General features: G+C 32.8%; 1 protein-coding gene across 1 annotated transcript in view; it reads left to right on the top strand.

Annotated features, from left to right (window-relative positions):
• The window catches only part of LOC143056090 (uncharacterized), a 124407-nt gene that overhangs the window by 85111 nt on the left and 18901 nt on the right, over positions 1–20395 (top strand). The window contains exons 10-11 of the mRNA XM_076229175.1: positions 17458–17560; positions 18187–18315. Of these exons, the coding sequence (XP_076085290.1) occupies positions 17458–17560; positions 18187–18315 (232 nt within the window). The remainder of the gene's footprint in view (positions 1–17457; positions 17561–18186; positions 18316–20395) is intronic.

Genomic DNA, 20395 nt, shown 5'->3' with positions numbered 1-20395 from the left:
AATCAAATGTTTCTAAAAATACCTCGTCTTGCTTCTAGTTCTGTGTAAGCTGTTTCCAAATCTTGAAGTATTTTTTCAACCACAATTGTCCCCAACTCATCCTGTATTCCTTCTAGTAACACCCTGTATAACCCCGATACAGATGAAACCGGACGTTGACGCGTTCGAATCGAGCACACCGTATAACACTGAGTTCAGACAGTAGGGAATTAATACTTTTAAAGAAATTCCAATATCTATTCTTCGGATATGTTGCTCCAATATATTCTTTGCCATAATACTCATTAGTTACTAAGAGGCTTTTATATACAAATATCAAAAAACGCACGACGATATAAAACGTGCTTGGTATTTCTAAATATTCAAAACTTAAGGTTTATGTACCCTTCTGTAGCCATTTTTGTACGAACTTTTCAAACTTCAATTGTATCAAAACTACAGATATAATGAATAATAGAGATAGGCCATTTTGTACATATTCCAAGGGGAAACTTGATGCAAAGCATTATTTTTTACTGTTCCATTGCATTTATTAGAAAAAGAGTACATAATTCATAAGTTATAAAAATAGAACCGTAAGTTTTATCGTTTTAATTTTTTTTTTATATCAGGGCCTTTTTTAGCCGACATTATGGTATAGGTTTTCCTCATTGTTAAATGTTGTACATTGGACTATAATAATTGCTTTATACACCCACTTCATTTAAACTTTGGTGGAAAGTTTTCTCACTTGCCACGACATCACATCTACTAAGCTTTATATTTAAAAAAAAAAATTAAAAAAAAAGCAGTTGGAATGCCATCTATGGCATTCGGCAAATTAAGTTCGATGTAGACCGAATAAAAAAAAATAAAAAATAGCAAAATCAATAAAAAGCAAATGTAAATTAGGAAATATATGCATTATAGGGACAGAAGAATTCGGTCTACATCGGCATTTGGAAGAGTCTTAAATTATGAAAAGTAAGTCATTAAAGTTTTATTGACTGAACTATACTTTTTGAAACTTTATTTCTACTGGAATATATTTATTAACTGTTCATTTCATCTGGAATAACGTTGAAAGTCCCAATTTTCAATAGAAGCCTTCCTATCAGATGGCACGCTGGTTAAATATTGCAATTTTGGCTTTGGATGACAGATATTTTAAGTTAAACTACTTTGACTAAGTTAACAGATAAACATTTACAATAAAATACAGAAAAAGGGTCGCCGACACCATCTCGAATACCTTGACAAGAAAGTGATTTGTGACGGTTTTTGTCAACGAACTGTACAGTGATTATTTAAAAACGCACAACGAACGCGACACATTTGATTGAACGAACAATACAGTAAGAGAAAATTTATTTAATATGATATTGCGTTTATTCTAAGTTCTAGGGATCATTTGAAGACACGTAGTAATTCAACGTAAAGTTATTTATTATTGTTTAAGGTATTAATATGCAAAGGTGTATGCACGAAAAGATATTCAGCATTGTTTACGTATGAATTTGCACCATGTCTGTGCGTTTTGCATCTAGCAGTTTTATCAAACGTTCTATGCAATATCTAAAACTTACAACAACTGCATAATTGAATTAATAAACTAAAATGCACATTGACATATTTGTATATACTCAAATAAGTTCTAGAGAGGCATTCGAAATTGTTGTCATACCAAATGTTGTCCTGATTATCGCTTCGAACGCGTCAACGTCCGGATTCATTTGTATCGGGGTTATACGGGGTGAGTAAGCGACCATATACATATTATGAAATCTCCTTTTGGCCGTACTTCTTTTCTTCTTTGTTACTCTTTTGTGATCGGCATCGACATATATCTTGCCTTGCGTTGAAATGTATGAAGATAATTCGTCAAAGGCTGTAACTTTTTATTGTAAATGATGTTTCAACCTAAAAATACACAATATGACAATATTCAACTAACACACAAGTCACAAGTTTGATTATGTTGACATCGCGATTAATAACCGTTATTTAGACACAATAAGCAGTTCAAACATTCGTTAAATAATAATGTGCATATCACTTACGAATTGACGGCCTATATCATATCAATCATTTGCTATTCTTCACTGGGGTAAAGCTGATGACCGTAACTGCATTCACGGTCATCCCAAGATGTCGGATGAAAATTTAGGTCAGAATTTGTATTGTCTGTTTAAGTGTTTCTAAAGCATTTTTTTTACAAAGCATACCTTGGTACGATGTAAATTTGTAAAAGAATCACACGGAATCAACAAATTTCTATCAAGAAAAGTGTATGAAACAGGAAATTGGATTTGAAAAAATCGCTAAGATGACCGTAAATCATAATCGAGATGACCGTAACAGGATCAGCGATTCATAATAAGGGTGACCGTAATTGGCTAAAAGATGACCGTTATTTGTGAAGGATGACCGTAACTTTTAAAGGATGACCGTCAATTCTAAACAATATTCATATTTGTATTCATAACTGTTTGTTGAGTTTGTCTCAATAGGGGCTCGTTTAGCGGTTATAAAATATAAATATGTTTTATCAATTTCTTTTCAACTATTTGCCGTATTTAGAGTTTATGACAATGATAGTAAATTGCATATTTCTCGTAAATAATTAAATATTTATTGATAACAACGTTAAAATTTGAATACAAATCTTTTTTTTTATTTTTCCAATCAGGGTCCCAAAGCGGGTATTTACAATTATCAAAAATGAAAGTATATATGCAACAAACATTGTACATTATATAACGTGACAGATATTATATTAGACGAATGAAAATAGTATTAATAACAGTTCTTTTTCCCCCTTCCTTCCTTATTATCATTATTATTTCTATGTCCAGCAATGCACCAAAATTTTTTTTTTTTTTATCAAAAGTAAGGTTTGAACAAACTTAAATTATTATTTATAAAGATGGAAATTTGTTTATCGGTAGGAGACACCAAGGGACGGTGCTGTAGGATATACTGTTGATTGCGATAGGCAATAACAGCAATCCTCCCCGTGTCAGAAGCAGATGAACAAAATAAATAGAGAAACTGAATCCTGTCACTTAACAAATATTTTTTTTAAATAACAACAATAGCTAATTTTGCGAAACATGGAATATAAATCTGCTATTTGCAGTGTTTAACCAGGAATATACACAACTCTTTTCATACAGTTCAGTTTTCACAAGACAGCAGCCTTAGCAAATTCTCTTGGGGAATTTAAGTTAATGAAATTGGAACATGATTCAGATGTGATATAAACGGTGTCTGTCTTCGTTATATTTTGTGCAATAAAAGAGAAAATGAACTTCATTTTCAATATTACCAGAATTACATTGCTGACATAGTCTAAGGTTTGGAGGAGTACCCTGGTATCGTTCTATTTCAATCTGAAAATGGTCAGATGACATCCTTAATTTCGTTAATGATCTCCTACGCTAAAATTTTGTTATGATATTTATATAGATACTTTTCGAAATCATAATTATCCTTAACTTTCACATAGGTGCGGAGCTCTCCTGATTTCTTGGTCAGTTGATCCTTCCAAAATTTTTATGAATGTCTCTTTCAATATTTTCCTGATGGTATTATTTGAAATATTTTCCCCATCATTTAGATTTGCAAAACCAGGGAAGAGTTTTTAAAATGTGTTGGAGAAAGCCATACCATGACGATTTATACTGAAAACATAGAGATTTGAATGCTGGTAATAAAGGAAATTAGTCTAAATTTTCTAGTCTAAGCCAATAATTCAAAATAGACCTCACTAATTAAAAGTACAGTCGAAACCGACCAAGTTTCAGATAAGGCTGAACAAATTGTGTTTTTATTTGAAGAATGAATTTACAAAATTTACTGTGTAGCTTTTACAAGTTAAATTTGAATTAATTTTATCCATGCAAATTAGTTGGTTTCCTTATCTAAATTATTCCATGTAGAAGAATAAGCTTAATAGCATGATCAAAAACATGCATAAAGTACTAGTTATTAAGGATTTAGAGAGGATATGCCTGTTAATATTTATGGTCTAGAGATTTTTCCAAATAGTTGGGAAGGTCATTGATGAAAATCTTGAACAGGTTAGGACTAATGTTATATCCTTTTATAACTCCAAACTGTGTAGGTAAGAATATAATACAAGTTGACAGCGATACGATGAAAAGTTGAAGAAAACAAACATTGATTAAACATAAGATTATCCAGCGAAATTAGATTAAAATCTCAACATCTGCCTTGAAATATACAAACAGTCCCTTAACAATACCGGATCCGATGGAACTGAAAAATTTATCCTGCATTCAGTTGATTTGACTGAGATTAAACATTCCGACATTTAGTAACAAATGAAAAGTAATATGTTCAGTAAATATTCCATTCGATAAGGATTTCAATACGGAAATGAAGTCTTTGTATCGCCCTATCTCTTTTAGGTTTGCTTCACTATTTGGCAATAGTTCATAAATATAAAAAAAAAATGGTATAATTGCCAATTAGACAACTCTCCAAAAGACAACTCTCCACTGGAGACCAAAATGACACAGAAATCAACAACTATAGGTCACCGGACGGTCTTCAACAATGAGCAAAGTACATACCGCATAGGCAGTATAAAAGGCCTCCTAAATAATAATGTAAAATAAATTCAAACGAGAAAACTAACGACCTAATACAGTTCATTTTTAATTTCGTTGGACACCCTTCTTGGACATAATCGCCACTGACTTTAAAATTGGAGGAACATCTTTTGAATGCTATAGTTAGTTCTTCTAAATTTATAATTTTGTTTTCACTTGTATAATTTAGATTTTTTACATCATTTTGAACAATCCAACCCCCTTGTATATATAAAAGGTGCCCTCCCATAATATATATACAACACTATCGTGCAAAGCAGGTGCAACATATATACACCTGTTTCCTTGAGTTATACTACAGACAGATTAAAATGTTTACATTGTAAGCACATTGTCTACAATATAGCTCATGTTTAAAGCTAGCAAGATTCCTCTTTCATTCAGATACGATTTAATACAGTTGGTGAACTATGTATTTGAAGCAAGTCTTATATTCTTCTACCTATAGGATAATGCAGTCTTATAAATACGTTTTATACCAACACAATCAATTATTTGATACAAAAAAGGTAATACAAATACGGATATTTGTTAGAATCGATGGTCATCATTTATAAATTACGGTCATCCTTTACAAATTACGGTCATCTTTTGACCAATCACGGTCATCCTTGTTCTATGTTACGGTCATCTTGAAAATATTTTACTGACGATTAACGGTCATCTTAGCGATTTTTCAAATCCAATGTCCTGTTTCTTACACATTTCTGGGTAGTAATATATGATTTCCGTGTGATTCTTTTATACATTTACATCGTACCAATGTATGCTTTGTAAAGAAAATGGTATAGAAACACTTAAACAGAGAATACAAATACTGACCTAATTTTTCATCCGACATCTTGGGATGACCGTGAATGCAGTTACGGTCATCAGCTTTACCCCAGTGATTCTTGTAGGTTTCCAGAATGAACAAAGAAGTTCAATCAAAGCGCTGTAAGCGCTAAAGGCAGTTAACCAAAAACCAGGCAAACGTAATTATGTGCAGTGGCGGATCCAGAAATTTTCATAAGTGGGGGCCCACTGCCTGGGGGCCCACTGCCTGCCTAACAGGGGACCTGCTCCAGTCATGCTTCAGTGATTCCCTATATAATCAACCAAATTTTTTCTCAAAAATGGAAAGGGGGGCACTGAAAAACCCTCTAAATCCGCCTCTGATGTGGCATTAAACATTCATATATTCTACATTTATGTTTATCTAATGAATTAATTATTAAGTCAAATAATTTATATGTTATCAAGGTTTCAATAGCAATGAATATATAAATGTATATTTTTTATGGTGAGTCTGCAGTGGTACAAGTTCGCAATGATTGTAGTTGTTCTAGTTGGTAGTTAACGTTGGTTTTAGTTGACTGTTAGTAGTACGTGTTGACTTAGTACGAACATGTAATAGTATGAATGAACTGGTTTCCCTGTAAAGAAAACTGAGTATGTGTTCTATAGTACAATAATTATGCGACACAAATCAGACAAATGTTCACTACTACGAGGATCAAAGGTGAGGTCTGACTGACCTGCCCATAGTAAATGTAAATTATTTGTTATATTGTCCCATACATGAATATATATGGTTTAGGGGTGGGGATCTCGAGGGTTTTCAAGTTCTCAAACAGGAAAGGGTAGGTGACCCCAGGGACTTCCCCTATATTTCATTTGATTTGTTATATTGTTCCATACATGAATATATATGGTTTAGGGGTGGGGATCTTGAGGGTTTTCAAGTTCTCAAACAGGAAGTGATAGGATGACCCCAGGGACTTCCCCTATATTTCATTTGATTTGTTATATTGTCCCATACATGAATATATATGGTTTAGGGGTGGGGATCTCATCGGTTTCCAAGTTCTCAAACAGGAGGGGGTAGGGGGACTCCCCCTATATTTCATTTAATTAGTTATATTGACCCATACATGAATATATATTGTTTAGGGGTGGGGATCTCAACCATTTCGTAAGTTCCCAAACAGGAGGGGTTGGGTCACCCCATGGACTCCCCTTATATTTCATTTGATTAATTATATATATAGTCCCATACATGAATGTATATGGTTGAGAGGTTATCCGTTTCAAAGTTATCAAACAGGAGGGGGTAGAGTGGCCCAAAGGACGCCACCTATATATCATATGATTTGCCTACATTCAGGTAGTTATTTGTGAAAATAAAGAAAGAATCTTCCAGCTACTTTAACTGATCCTTCAAAATTGAGCAAAAAAAAATACCCCTTCAAAATTGCAGTAATATGTTTACACTTTAAAAGCATCTTACATGCATTATCAACATTTATCACTGATAAAGAAAATTTTAAACTGTGACCAGGAACATATATATTGTTAGATATACTGTTCTCAGCTGTCAATCTAATTAAAAACCGATCTCTCATCGCTCCTGTTTCTGATATGTCGCGTGGGAGATCTAACGAACCCCGCTTTGAGGTCAGATGTGAGTGACCTCGTAGGTGTGTCTTTTTCGACCAATGAAATTGAGTCTTCCACGATCTTGGAAGTTTAACGTAAGACAAAGGGATGTAACTCATTTTATTTACGACGAAATCGTCAGTCAAAATAATTCATAAACTTTTTTGATTGGCTTATTAATAGGTCGTCAACTCATTTGTATATCTTTATAAATTCATAACTTTTAGTTCACTCACATGTGACCTCAAAGCCGGTTTCGTTAGATCTCCCACGCGACATATCAGAAACAGGAGCGATGAGAGATCGGTTTTTAATTAGATTGCCCAGCTGTCACATTGTATTGGATTTTGACATTAAAATTTGTCAAAAGTAATTTTGAGTTTCTGTTTAAAATATTTTCTGCTTTTTCTTTCTTTTACATATATCTTTTGGTTTTCAATTCTAGTGTTTATATTTATTTACCATGCATAGATGTATTTTGTCACCTGCCTGGATTCGCCAAAAACCCGGAATGACCCTTATCCGCTTCCGGAATCGGATCCGAAATTGTAATTGTCTTTTCACGGCAGCCATTGTCATTGTGTTCCAATGTTGTTTTTGTCAGTCAGATACGATTTTACTCGTATTAACACATTTTTTGTCGGCGATTTTCTGTATATAGCTAGCGATTGAACTAAATTGACATCGCTGTCATGAATAATAATGATTAAAATAAGTTTTGAGATCGTTGATTTGGAGACTTTGGCGAAAAGGTTTGCAAAGCTATTTTTTATTTTCTTTCAAGTGGAACTGAGACTACTATAACTGTGATATAGTTGTCTCAGAGTGGAAAGCCCGTCGGGCGTGGCTAGTAACCAATTCGAAAGTGGGAGGTCGCGGACCTCGGACCACCGCTAATTTGAACCCCTGCCTCCAAATTGAAAAGATACGAATTTCGTCTTCTAATTTGAAATTGCCGCCAACAGCATGAACAGTTGAACTTATTATATAATAGACTACTGACGTAGTTGTACTACGTATTGACGACAAACAATATTCCTACGACTTTTGCCATTTGGGAAATTTTAACTACTTGTCTTAAAAGATTTTCGGCGATTAAATATTTCGTACAACTGTTTTTTGACATCTTAGCCAAAAGCACAGGCGATAATAAACTACATAAGAATTCCTAATGAGCACTACTTCCTATGTGCAACTTCAAAACTTTTGGGAAAATCGACGACCATTTAACGTTTTTATGGTAATATTTTTTATATTCTTGAATAAAAAGTATTAAAAAAGTGTTCAATTAGTTATATATAACATAGTAGCCAGCTAGATAATAACAATGGCAAGTATTTCAGCATTTTTTGGGTAGACCACAAATCTAGGGTGCTCGCATAATGCAGATTAAGGTGTCAGATCACCAATTACTCCCTCCAATTTAGAACGTATGTAAAAGTAGTCCTACTTTGACACAAAATAGTGCTTTTGATGTCATTGTTTACTTAAACTAACCAACAAATTTGCAGAAATGAAACTTTTGGTGAAAGGGAAATATATTTAGACCATTTTGAGCCAAAATTCACTTGTCTATGAGTTTGCATTAAAAATTCAGGATTAATGCGCTACATAGTACACTAATTTAAGATTTCCAGAAAACCGGGAGTTATTTTGGTAGTACCTGTCTTTTCAAAATCAGAAATTTGTCACAAGACTTTAAACATTGGTTGAAAATTGGCATGTAGGAAGGTGATACATGTGCAATTCAGGATATACCTGGTTTCCTTGAAGTTAAACTTAAGGTAAAATATTTAGAAAGCTGTGAAAATTGCAAAATTTGGTTGAACAGATAGGGATTTTTAATTAGTGGTCTGACACCTTTAAGGGAAATGCGGTGAAACCCCAAATTCAGAAAACAATTGATTTTTTTTACATAACTAATCATATGAAGTGATAGTAGTCACATTTCAATCTTTTTGGGGGCAAAAAGTCACATATTGCAAATTTAGAGCCTTAGACCTGAATTTGTGCTATTTTTAGCTTTTCCCACCCTGACAATATGCTTTCACATAAAAAAATGTCCCAAATTGTTATAAATGCACAGCAAGATGTTTCTGTGGTATTAACATTAAAACATGGTTATTTTACCACCAAAAAAAGTTCTTGTCATCAAGATTTAATGAAATTATTTGATTTTTATCCCTTATATCATTGCGTCATAGCATGTATTTGGCAGATAACATAGCCTGATGTAAACATTGCAAAAACTCACAAAAATCCCATTTATTATCTCAAATGAAAGTTTTATGCCTTAAATTGTATCAACTGATAGAAAATAAAAACTGTTAAATGACCATGACTGCACTTTTGATCATTTAATAGTCCCATTACTTACACCAGGTGTAAAAAAGGGGGGTCAATATTCCTTGACTCTTCAATCCCTTGAAATTTTTACTTAACCCATTGTAAAAATTGTGGAAAGTCTTTTAAGAAGTAGAACAAACAAGAAAAAAATCAACAAAACTGATCTTGATATTGAAAGTTTATGTTCCTGTAGTCCAAAATGAAATTTTCAAGTATTTTCTATCAAAGTCATACATTACAGTCAGTTTAAATTGAGCTGTGAAATTTGTAATATAAGTCACATTATGCTCAGATAGGATGTTTCTGACTTCAAATTGACTAAGGATTAAGAATAAAGCAAAGCAAAGATTTCTGAGCAACTTTTTTGGCTCTTTAGGTGTCAGACCACCAATTACTCCCTCCAATTTAGAACGTATGTAAAAGTAGTCCTACTTTGACACAAAATAGTGCTTTTGATGTCATTGTTTACTTAAACTAACCAACAAATTTGCAGAAATGAAACTTTTGGTGAAAGGGAAATATATTTAGACCATTTTGAGCCAAAATTCACTTGTCTATGAGTTTGCATTAAAAATTCAGGATTAATGCGCTACATAGTACACTAATTTAAGATTTCCAGAAAACCGGGAGTTATTTTGGTAGTACCTGTCTTTTCAAAATCAGAAATTTGTTACAAGACTTTAAACATTGGTTGAAAATTGGCATGTAGGAAGGTGATACATGTGCAATTCAGGATATACCTTGTTTCCTTGAAGTTAAACTTAAGGTAAAATATTTAGAAAGCTGTGAAAATTGCAAAATTTGGTTGAACAGATAGGGATTTTTAATTGGTGGTCTGACACCTTAACTGCATAAAAACCATTTCAGTGTTAATCGAGAAAGGGGAAAAAAACGAGTCTGTATACAGTAATTTTCTACTTAAGATAATACCTCCATAATTTGGAGCACCACTTCTTTTACGTATACTGTACTTAATCACATCAACAATTCAGGATAAATCCGTCGTAAAATCAATACTAATATCGGAAACGTTATCAGATTAAAATAATCGCCATACAATCCAAAATTAATTATCAATCAAAGTTATTATGTTTCATCGATCCGATACACTGTCCCTAACCGATATACCCTCATTTTCCAGTGGCAGTCCAAATTTCCCGACCATTATCCTAGAGGGCCTCTATTGTGACAAGACCTACCTATTGTATTTATTGTTAACTTGTTCTCGTCCTGAATGTGCATGAAATATTTGCCACTTGACGTTAAGCAACCAACAATCAATCAATGAATTGTTTCACATTTTCATTTCTGGGTCATTTATAGCTGACTATGCGGTATGGGATTTGCTCATTGTTGAAGGCCATACGATAACCTATAGTTGTTAATTTCTGTGTCACTTTTGTCTCTTGTTGAGAGTAGTCTCATTTGCAATCATACCACATCTTCTTTTTATATATTAACGTTAATGTCGCAATTGCAATTAAATGTATATGTGCTGTCATCAAGGATTGCGCCAAAAAATCGTTAAGAACACCTTACAGATATATTTATTTCATATTTTAAAAAATCCCCATATAAACTATTAAATCAAAATTAAACAGTCACAGGAAACCAGGTAAAACACATCCAATGTTGGATTTACTCATTCCTATGCGTCCGCAAAGTGTCGTGGTAAATTGAACAACATCAAACCGGTTCAACATGACATTGATTCGTGGGTATCTCAAGGAACTGTTCTGGTCAGGTATTTTTTAGTAAATGATATCAGTGATATCTTGGAAAATCGGGTGTATGTCCAGTAGAAACATCCAAATGATCAGATGCGAAGTGTGAAATAAAGTATCATTCCCTTCATTAAAAAGAACAGAGCAGAATGAGTTTTCAGTTGTCTTGACATAGTATGACCGGATGAATAGCATGTTTATTATTTGGACTATGATATTTCTGACTTTAATAATGATATTTTTTATTCGTTATGAGCTCAAATAGTTCCACACAATTATCTTTTGGTTAAAAATGTATGTTTTTACCAATCCGATAATGGACTTCGTATCTACTTGTCAAAGACAGTTTTAGCAGATTATCTGGAAACTTGACAATAATTGCTTACTCCGTAGCTACATGTATTTCTGGGTTTTTTTCTGTTTTATATACTTCTGAGAAATAATTTATATTCAGTTTTTGAATAAGTTCTTAGACCGTAAACACCGGACTCAATATTGTAATATCGTTTATATTCTTGTTGGATCGTTAATTAAATTGTTAAACTTTATACCGACTTGAATCTTCATTTTAATACTCAGCAAATGGCCTGGCTATACAAGCACCAAAACCATTAAAAAATCTACCAAAATTAAATGTAACTTTCAAATTTCAATATTCCTCTTGTGTGAATGAATATAAGTACATGTCTATGTTAACGGGTGTAACATGTGAAGCTGGATCTGTTTACCCTTCCGGAGCAGCTAAGATCCCCCCAAGATTTTGATAGGGTTCAGGTTATATATTAGTTTATATGTTGTGTTTTGTGTATAATTGTTTGTTTGTCTTTTGGTCTTTTTTTTCCACTTTCTTTTTTACTCATGGCGTTGACGGTTTGTTTTCGACTTCTGAGTTTGAATAACCCTTTGGTATTTTTCGCCTATCTTTCTAGATGTTTTCTTCTGTAGTAAATAAACTTATCATAGATACCAGGACTAAATTTAGTATATACGCCAAACGCGCGTTTCGTCTACAAAAGACTCATCAGTGACGCTCGAATCCAAAAAAGTTAAAAAGGCCAAATAAAGTACGAAGTTGAAGAGCAGTAAAACAGCGTACTGAATGAGAGACACTATTTTCACTTGTAACATTATGAAACAAACTTCACGGCTGCTTGAGAGGTATTGAATTTTCAGAGAAGAATTAAGCGGCATGATATTTAAAGCAGCGTGAATAATTTGATTTTAAAAACCTTAGGACATGACTATAACTTAGTGAGGGCACTGTGCAAATAGTATATATCCATGTAGACTACTATTTGTTCGCCACTTTTAGCACATCAATTCGTAACAATTTATTTAAATTCTAGGACATATGATGCTTTTCCTTTGTAAATACCTAACACTGATAACTCCTGGTAATTATTTCAATACTTTATGCTTTGAAATATTTTATGTTAAATTCATTCCTCTTGGGGTTTTTTCACTTGTGAACATGTGCAATACTATATAAAACATGCTTATGTAGATAAAATTACCAAAAAGAAGATGTCAATTCTTTCTGTTTCCGTTTTCCGTATTCCGTTCCGTTCCGTTTTCCGTTTCCGCCGTTTAGCAACACCCACTAGTAACGGGTTTGTATTACTCGTTTATAAAGACTTAATTTCAGAATGAATGACCATCGGTCTTATGTTAATGATCCTAATAACAACAAATTTCCATATAAACATTTTAATCATAGAATAACTAATCGAAGAATTCAAATAGAGAAAAATATTCAACGAGTGACCAAACAATACATTAATTCATAAATGCGCGTAGCGCATGAGCTAATTATCAGTGTTGTTCGGTCACGAGTTGAATATTTTTCGATTTTTGAATTCTTTAATCAGTTATTCTTTATATTACATTGACAAATGGATTTTTTTAAAGAAATTAATGTAAAATATGTAAGGAACTATATATTTTTTCTATGCATTCACAATTGGTTTTGATCCGCCGTAATCGACTTCTTGACAACGCCTTTAGTTTTATGACGTCAGAGAGTGAAATAACCACGTTGATTTCACATGTGAAATAATCGGTTTTTATCTAACTGGGAAATCAATGTAATTCATTGCAACCAATGTAATAATCATCCTTATAATTATGTTGTTGCAATGAACAGTAAAATCACAAAATTACTGAACTCCGATTAAAATTCAAAAAGGAAGGTACCTAATCAAATGGCAAAATCAATTTTATAGCTGACTAAACCTCTCACTTGTATGACAGTCGCATCAAATACCATTATATTGACAACGATGCGTGAACAAAACAAAAAGACATAATACTAGTAGGTTAAAATGACAATGATACAGCAGTCAACACTGCTATAATCCTAATCACTTAAAAAGCATTAAAAAAAATGCTTACAGACCAAGAATATTAGTAAAATTGAAAGACAAGAATACTCAAATAAGCCATAGTACAATAACACAATGACGGGATGTATAAGTACAGTGCCACGTCATATATGTAACGAAGAACTTAAAAAGGCATATGGGCAAATAACATAACAAAACTGAAAAACGAGCAACAAACATTTTTTCGAATTAACACCAAAAGGCATATAGACAAAGCACATAAGCAAAATGAAAGACAAGAATACGCGAATATCATAAACAATAATGACAGAATGTACATCTACAAGTATCTTGACAATTATGCACATTGAAGAAGGCATATATCAAATTTGACAACCTCATTAAATGCTTTCTTATTTTGAATTTTATTTATGAATGATAAAACAATCCATACACGATTGAACGGTTTTGAGCACGGGGACCTAATGCATATAGCCAGATAAACATGGCTCACACGTTGACTCGCTCTTAAGACGTCACAATGGAAGCGCCTCACAGGTAGAATTATAAAATGATATCGTTCAAAATACTATAGTCTATAGATTTAGGCATATCCTCTGTAAATTAGAAGTTTAAATTTCCTTTTTGTCGTTTGTCTATATAGGTTAATTGTGTATTTTTTCTTTATAAAAAAAGAGGCTCACGTCATTATGTATGAACTTTTTTTATGGAAACACAATAGGGCATTTAGGCAAACACAGTCCGGATTATAGAGAAATATATTATTCAACTTATTATCCCATGATTACACCAAATCGTCTACAAAGGATATACTTTTGGAAAAGAGAAAAGAGAGCTGGGAACAGTAATTCCCTATTATTGCATGGAAAAAGTTAATCGTGTAGTTATTGTGTCTAGTCCTAGATGTCGAACTGTCAATACAGTTATTTTATATGTCTGCTTGAAGAAATAAAGTCAAGTTCACAGAAAATATGCCTGTCCTAAGTCAGGAATCTGGTGTTCTGTGGTTGTCGTCTGTTTATGTAGTCCCGAAGTGTTTCTCGTTTCTCGTTTTTTGTCGAGCCTTCGAGTTTAGTCGAAAAAGCGAGACATAACGATTCATCATTCCTTCTGCATCGGCGTCGGCGGCGTCCACAAATATTCACTCTGTGTTTGAAGTTTTTGAAATTTTAACATATTTCTTAAACTCTCCTGGATTTCTACCAAACTTGAACAATTATAGCTTGTTTAAGTTCATAAGATAGTATCCAGAAGGAATTTTTGTAAAAATAAAATTCAATTTCTTTCGTTATTTTCTTATAAATGGACTCCGTTTTTAATAGCTTTCTTAAACTATCCTGAATTTGTACCAAACTTGGGCAGAAGCTTGTTTGTAATTATTAGATAGTAATCAGAAGTAAATTTTGTAAAAATAGAATTCCATTTTTCTGTATTTTAATTATAAATGGACTTAGTTTTTTTTCTGCCTGGAAACATTACATTCACTTTGTGGTTAAGGTTTTTATAATTTTAATTACTTTCTCAAACTTTCGTGGATTTGTACCAAACTTGTACAGAAGCATGTCTCTAATCATTAATTTAGATAGTATTCATGCAGATGTAAATTTTGTAAAAATAAAATCCATTTTTTCCGTATTTTTCTTATAAATTGACTCAGTTTTTCCTCTAGTAAATAAAAATACAGTCTGCATTTAAATTTTTAAAACATTTTTAAGATTCTTAAACTATCCTGGATTTTTACCAAACTTGGACAGAAGCTTCTGACAATCAAAAAGATAGTATCAAGAGGAATATTTTTATTGATTATATTCATCATTTTTGTTGAGTGTGTGATTAACAGCAACGTTAGGCAAGACACTGGGTTCCGCGGAACCCTTACAATTTTTTTTATAGATTAGACCGTTGGTTTTCCAGTTTGAATGGTTAAACATTAGTGATTGTTGGGATTCTTTTTAGCTTGCTGTTGAAGACCGTACCTTGACCTATAATGCTTTACTTTTATAATTGTGACTTGGATAGAGAGTTGTCTCATTGGACTCATACCACATATTCCTATATCTAACTACCTGCTATGCACACCGTGACATTTGATAGTCTGTTAACGTCAGTTCAAAAACCTTAAGGGTTTTAGAGGCCTTCAAAAATACAATACAATTATAGTCCAGCTGGTCATGTTATTGCTTGCGACCTTGACAATGACCAAATAAAAGCAGAACCACACCGATTCTACCCCAGAAAATATACTGAGGAATGATGTTATAAAAATGCTGGACTTTTTGGTCGACAATATATGTGTTGAGTTTGAAGGATTGATATTTCAACAGACAGTCGATATTCCAATAATTGTTCTCTCCTTCTGGCCGATTAATTTTTGTACGTGTATGATGCAAAATTCTTTCAAAAACTTCTAAACGACAAGAAGAAAAATAACCTTACAATATTTTAAATTTCATTTTTAGTTATATTGCTGATTTCCTGTCACTAAATAGCCCATAGTTCATTCAGTACTTACATGTTATATATCCCAGTGAACTTTAAATTAAGGATACTACTGATACAAGAAGGACTGCTGTATACCTCAATCTCTTCCTCAATATTGACACAGATGGACGACTTCACATTAAAGTCTATGACAAACGGGACAATTAAACTTCCCAATTATCAATTTCCTATATTTCTTAGCAGTAAGATACCATCTGCTTTATCGTATGGTGTTTACATATCCCATTGAAACGTTATGCTCGTGCATGTTCACATTATACAGACTTTATATACAGAAGTGTGCTCCTTATGCTAAAACTGCTCCAACAAAGATATGAGGAGGACAGATTACAAAGATACTTCATAAATTTTGATAAAATACGATGTGTGCATGGTTATGCGTTTTTACAACGTCTTAGATTGTGATTTACCATTTACGTCGTCTGGTCTTTTGATGTACCGAACGTGACATATTCCCGAATAGGACTGTTTTGCAGAAGGTGAATTCACATTGCTATAAGACATGTCTCGATATTTGTTTATCCAGTGTTCATGTATTTAGTTACGATGTTTTATTTGTTATTCCGATTAGATTTTGGTTTTGTCTTAGTATTTGTAGTTGTGATTCTATCTTTTATTTATTTTTTTATTCGTATTTAAAAGTAAAGATAATTAATCACCCAGTTCATTTTTATGATTATATCGTCATAGGATATGTGTTTAACATATTTTGGTTTGAAAACACTGCCAAAACAGTTAGATAGTACAATTTGTTTCACAATTACTAACACAATTCTATATAAATATTCTCGTTATTGTTATAGATAGATAGTTTATTATCATAAAACCATGCAAATACAAAGGTTACAGAGAAGTTAAAAAATAATATACATAAAAATAAAAATGCATTAAAAATGCATAAAATTTTTAATTTATAGAATACATCAAAACACATAATTAAAAACCTTATCTCGATTTTATCCAATTTTTAGAAAATTTACATGTGACTTCATTTTTTCTGGGGTTGATACATTCGTGTGACAGACACATAGTTCGAAGTTCTAGTATGCTGTTTTGTGTATTTCATAATAAATATAGTTATTTGATGTTATTTTGTGGTTTACATTTAGTTTATTTATTTATGTATTATTCTATCCTGAGTGTTCTTGCATTTATGTGTACTGTATTCCTTTCATGTAATGTTGTCATTTTAGCGGAATATTTAACATTACTATAAAGCGTAAGGGTTTGCTAATCACAAAACCAGGTTCAATCCACCATTTTTATCTTCAAAAGTCTTGTACCAAATCAGGAATATGGCAGTTATCCAATCACTAACAATTCGTTTCTATCTATGTTGCATTGTCTTTTGTTTTTTGTTTCACTTTAGTGTTTCTGTTGTTTCGTTGTTATCCTCTCATCGATGATGTGTTTCCTTCGGTTTTAGTTTGTAACTCTGATTTGTTTTCACTCAACCGATTTATGATTTTTAAACAGTTGACTGTATTCATCTTTTTCGTTTTCTCCTAGGAATTACAAGACAACTTACAGAGTAGAGTATTGTCCCTACAACAAGATTTTATAAAATTTCTAAAACCATCAGATGTCATGTCTGATATTCAAGGACTTGATGGTAAGTTTGTACCAAAACTTAATAAAAGAAATGCAACATATCAATGTGATTAAGAAAACACAGACGCACAACATAGAAAACTTAAGACTAAGCAACACGAACCCAACCAAAATGTTCGGGTGATATCAGGTGCTTTGGAAAGGTAAGCAGATCCTGTTCCACATGTGGCACTCGTCGTTTTGCTCATGTTATTTCAAATCCGGTTTGGTTGGTCACATTTGTGAAACGGGGTCAGGATTTTAGTTACGACAAAAAGAATATATCCGATATCATCTGTGAAACGGACCTTAACGGTCACCAAACTCGTGGTGGCGTCCATAAAATTTACGAGGAGAATTTAAGCTATTGGTTTAACAGCTTCCTTTTGAGCAGCTACCCTCTTTAAGTAAGTCATGATCGGAAATACAAGCCCGGGAATACAGTTTCAATCAGAAGATATATACTCCGTATGCAGGCGCTGCTGAAATGTAAATCGATCATACTGTGTTTATTGATGTTCAATTTCTACTGGTCTGTGAATTGTTTTTTCAGGATCTATATTTCGTCACCGTAATCTGTTTTCTATTAACGCACAGTTTTATCACATGAATAACGTTGATGCTAAATTTCATAACATTGTTTTGTAGAGTGTCGATATGAAGAGATATTGGAAACTGAAAAAACAAGCAGAGAGCAAGCTGTGAAAGATTTATTAACTTATATTCTTAAAAATTCAGATTTGCTTCCAAAATTTGTAGTTGCGTTACAAGCAAGAGGTATGTATAGATTATAAACTCTTTACATAAACTGAAGAAATTGACAGCAGTAAACATAAAATCTTAAACATCCCTTCGAGACAAAAGTGAAAAGGCATCTCGTGATAAATATGAGATATTAGACAGGTATCTGCACAAATTATTATATAGAAAAGGAAATGTGGTATATTTGCATATGAGACAACGATTCACCAACATTAAAAGGAAGATAATGTAAGCAATTGTTTGAAACCGTATGAAAATCAATACAGTATAGTCGACTATAAAATGCCAGCATAAATCAGGAAAATGACAGTTGTTTTCCACTATTTTTTGGGTGCTTAAGACTTTGTTTTTGCCAATTGATAAAAAAAAAATCCATCCCGTATGAATTTTCTTGGAATTCGGTATTTTTTGTTATTTTACTTTTTATAAAAGGTCAGATATAAATAGTATGAGGCAATTCAAACGAAAAAAACTAACGGTCTAATCTATAACAAAGTAATGTACGAAAAGTAATTATGACGGACATGAATTAAAGACAACCACAACTACAGGCTCATGATTTATGATAGGCACAGAAATGATATGTCGGGAAAAAATATGTTTGTTAACGATCAATCCTAAACTATTCTGGGAAGGTGATGTTCCAGTATTAGCATCTTACGGTTTTTTATTATCAAAACTCGTACGATATGCACGTGTCTGTTGAGACGGTTTATGTTTCAATAAACGTAATCTTTATATAATTGGAAAATTATTATACCCACGCAACGAAGTTGCAGAGGGTATCATGTTTTTGACCCGTCCGTCCGTCCATCAATCCGTCCGTCCGTCAGTCCTGTTTCTTGTCATCGCAACTCCTCTCAAACCACACAACATATTTGATCGAAACCTTTTTAGATTAAAAGGACATATTATGTAGTTGTGCATATCGACAGGAAATTACGATTCAATTTTTTTCTCTCGGAGTAACACCCCTTTGAACTTATTTACTTCATTGTATTACTGCAACAGTTTGTCATCACAACTCCTCTGAAACTACACAACATAATTTCATGAAACCTTTTTAGATAATAAGGACATACTATGTAGATGTGCATATCGACACGCAATTACAATTCAATTTTTTTTCTAGGATTTACGCTCCTTTGAACTTATTTACTTTAATGTACTACTGCAACAGTTTGTCATCACAACTCCTCTGAAACTACACAACAGAGTTTCATGAAACCTTTTAAGATAATAATAAATAAGGACATACTATAAAGATGTGCATATCGACAGGAAATTACGATTTAATTTTTTTTCTAGGAGTTACACCTCTTTGAACTTATTTGCTTTAAGGTACTACTTCAATAGTTTGTCATCTCAACTCATCTGAAACCACACAACAGAGTTTCATAAAACTTTGTAGATAATAAGGACCTACTATGTAGATGTGCATATTCACAGGAATTACGATCCTTTTTTTTCTAGGAGTTACGCCCCTTTGAATTTATTTGCTTTAATGTTCTTCTGCAACAGTTTGTCATCTCAACTCCTCTGAAACAACACAACAATATTTCATAAAATTTTGTAGATAATAAGGACATACTATGTGCATATTGACAGGATTTTATTATTCAATATTTTTTCTTATACAATTTTTTTTACATACACTTATTGAATTTCTCCAATGACAATGTGGGTACGTGGGTATGTTAGCGTGCTCACTAAGGTTCTTTAATTAGGACAGAGATTTTGTTATTAAAATTACTGGAAACATTTACTTAATTCTTTCATAGGTACAAAGATAACAAATTTGGTTTTAATTGTACCTTATTTCGACGGATATATGTTGTTTACTGAGACCGGAAATAGGAATACGATCCGTGTAACCTTAATGATCATTCGAACAAACTTTCGTTGAAAAGTTACCAATTCAACACTGCAACTAGATCTTCCAATATTGCTTTTTAGCTCACCTGGCCCGAAGGGCCAAGTGAGCTTTTCCCATCACTTGGCGTCCGTCGTCCGTCGTCGTCGTCCGTCGTCGTCGTCCGTCGTCGTTAACTTTTACAAAAATCTTCTCCTCTGAAACTACTGGGCCAAATTAAAC

Source organism: Mytilus galloprovincialis, chromosome 13, assembly GCF_965363235.1.
Source record: "Mytilus galloprovincialis chromosome 13, xbMytGall1.hap1.1, whole genome shotgun sequence".
Taxonomy (NCBI): domain Eukaryota; kingdom Metazoa; phylum Mollusca; class Bivalvia; order Mytilida; family Mytilidae; genus Mytilus; species Mytilus galloprovincialis.
The sequence above is the reverse complement of the archived record's forward strand: the minus strand, read 5'-3'. Positions and strand labels throughout refer to the sequence as shown.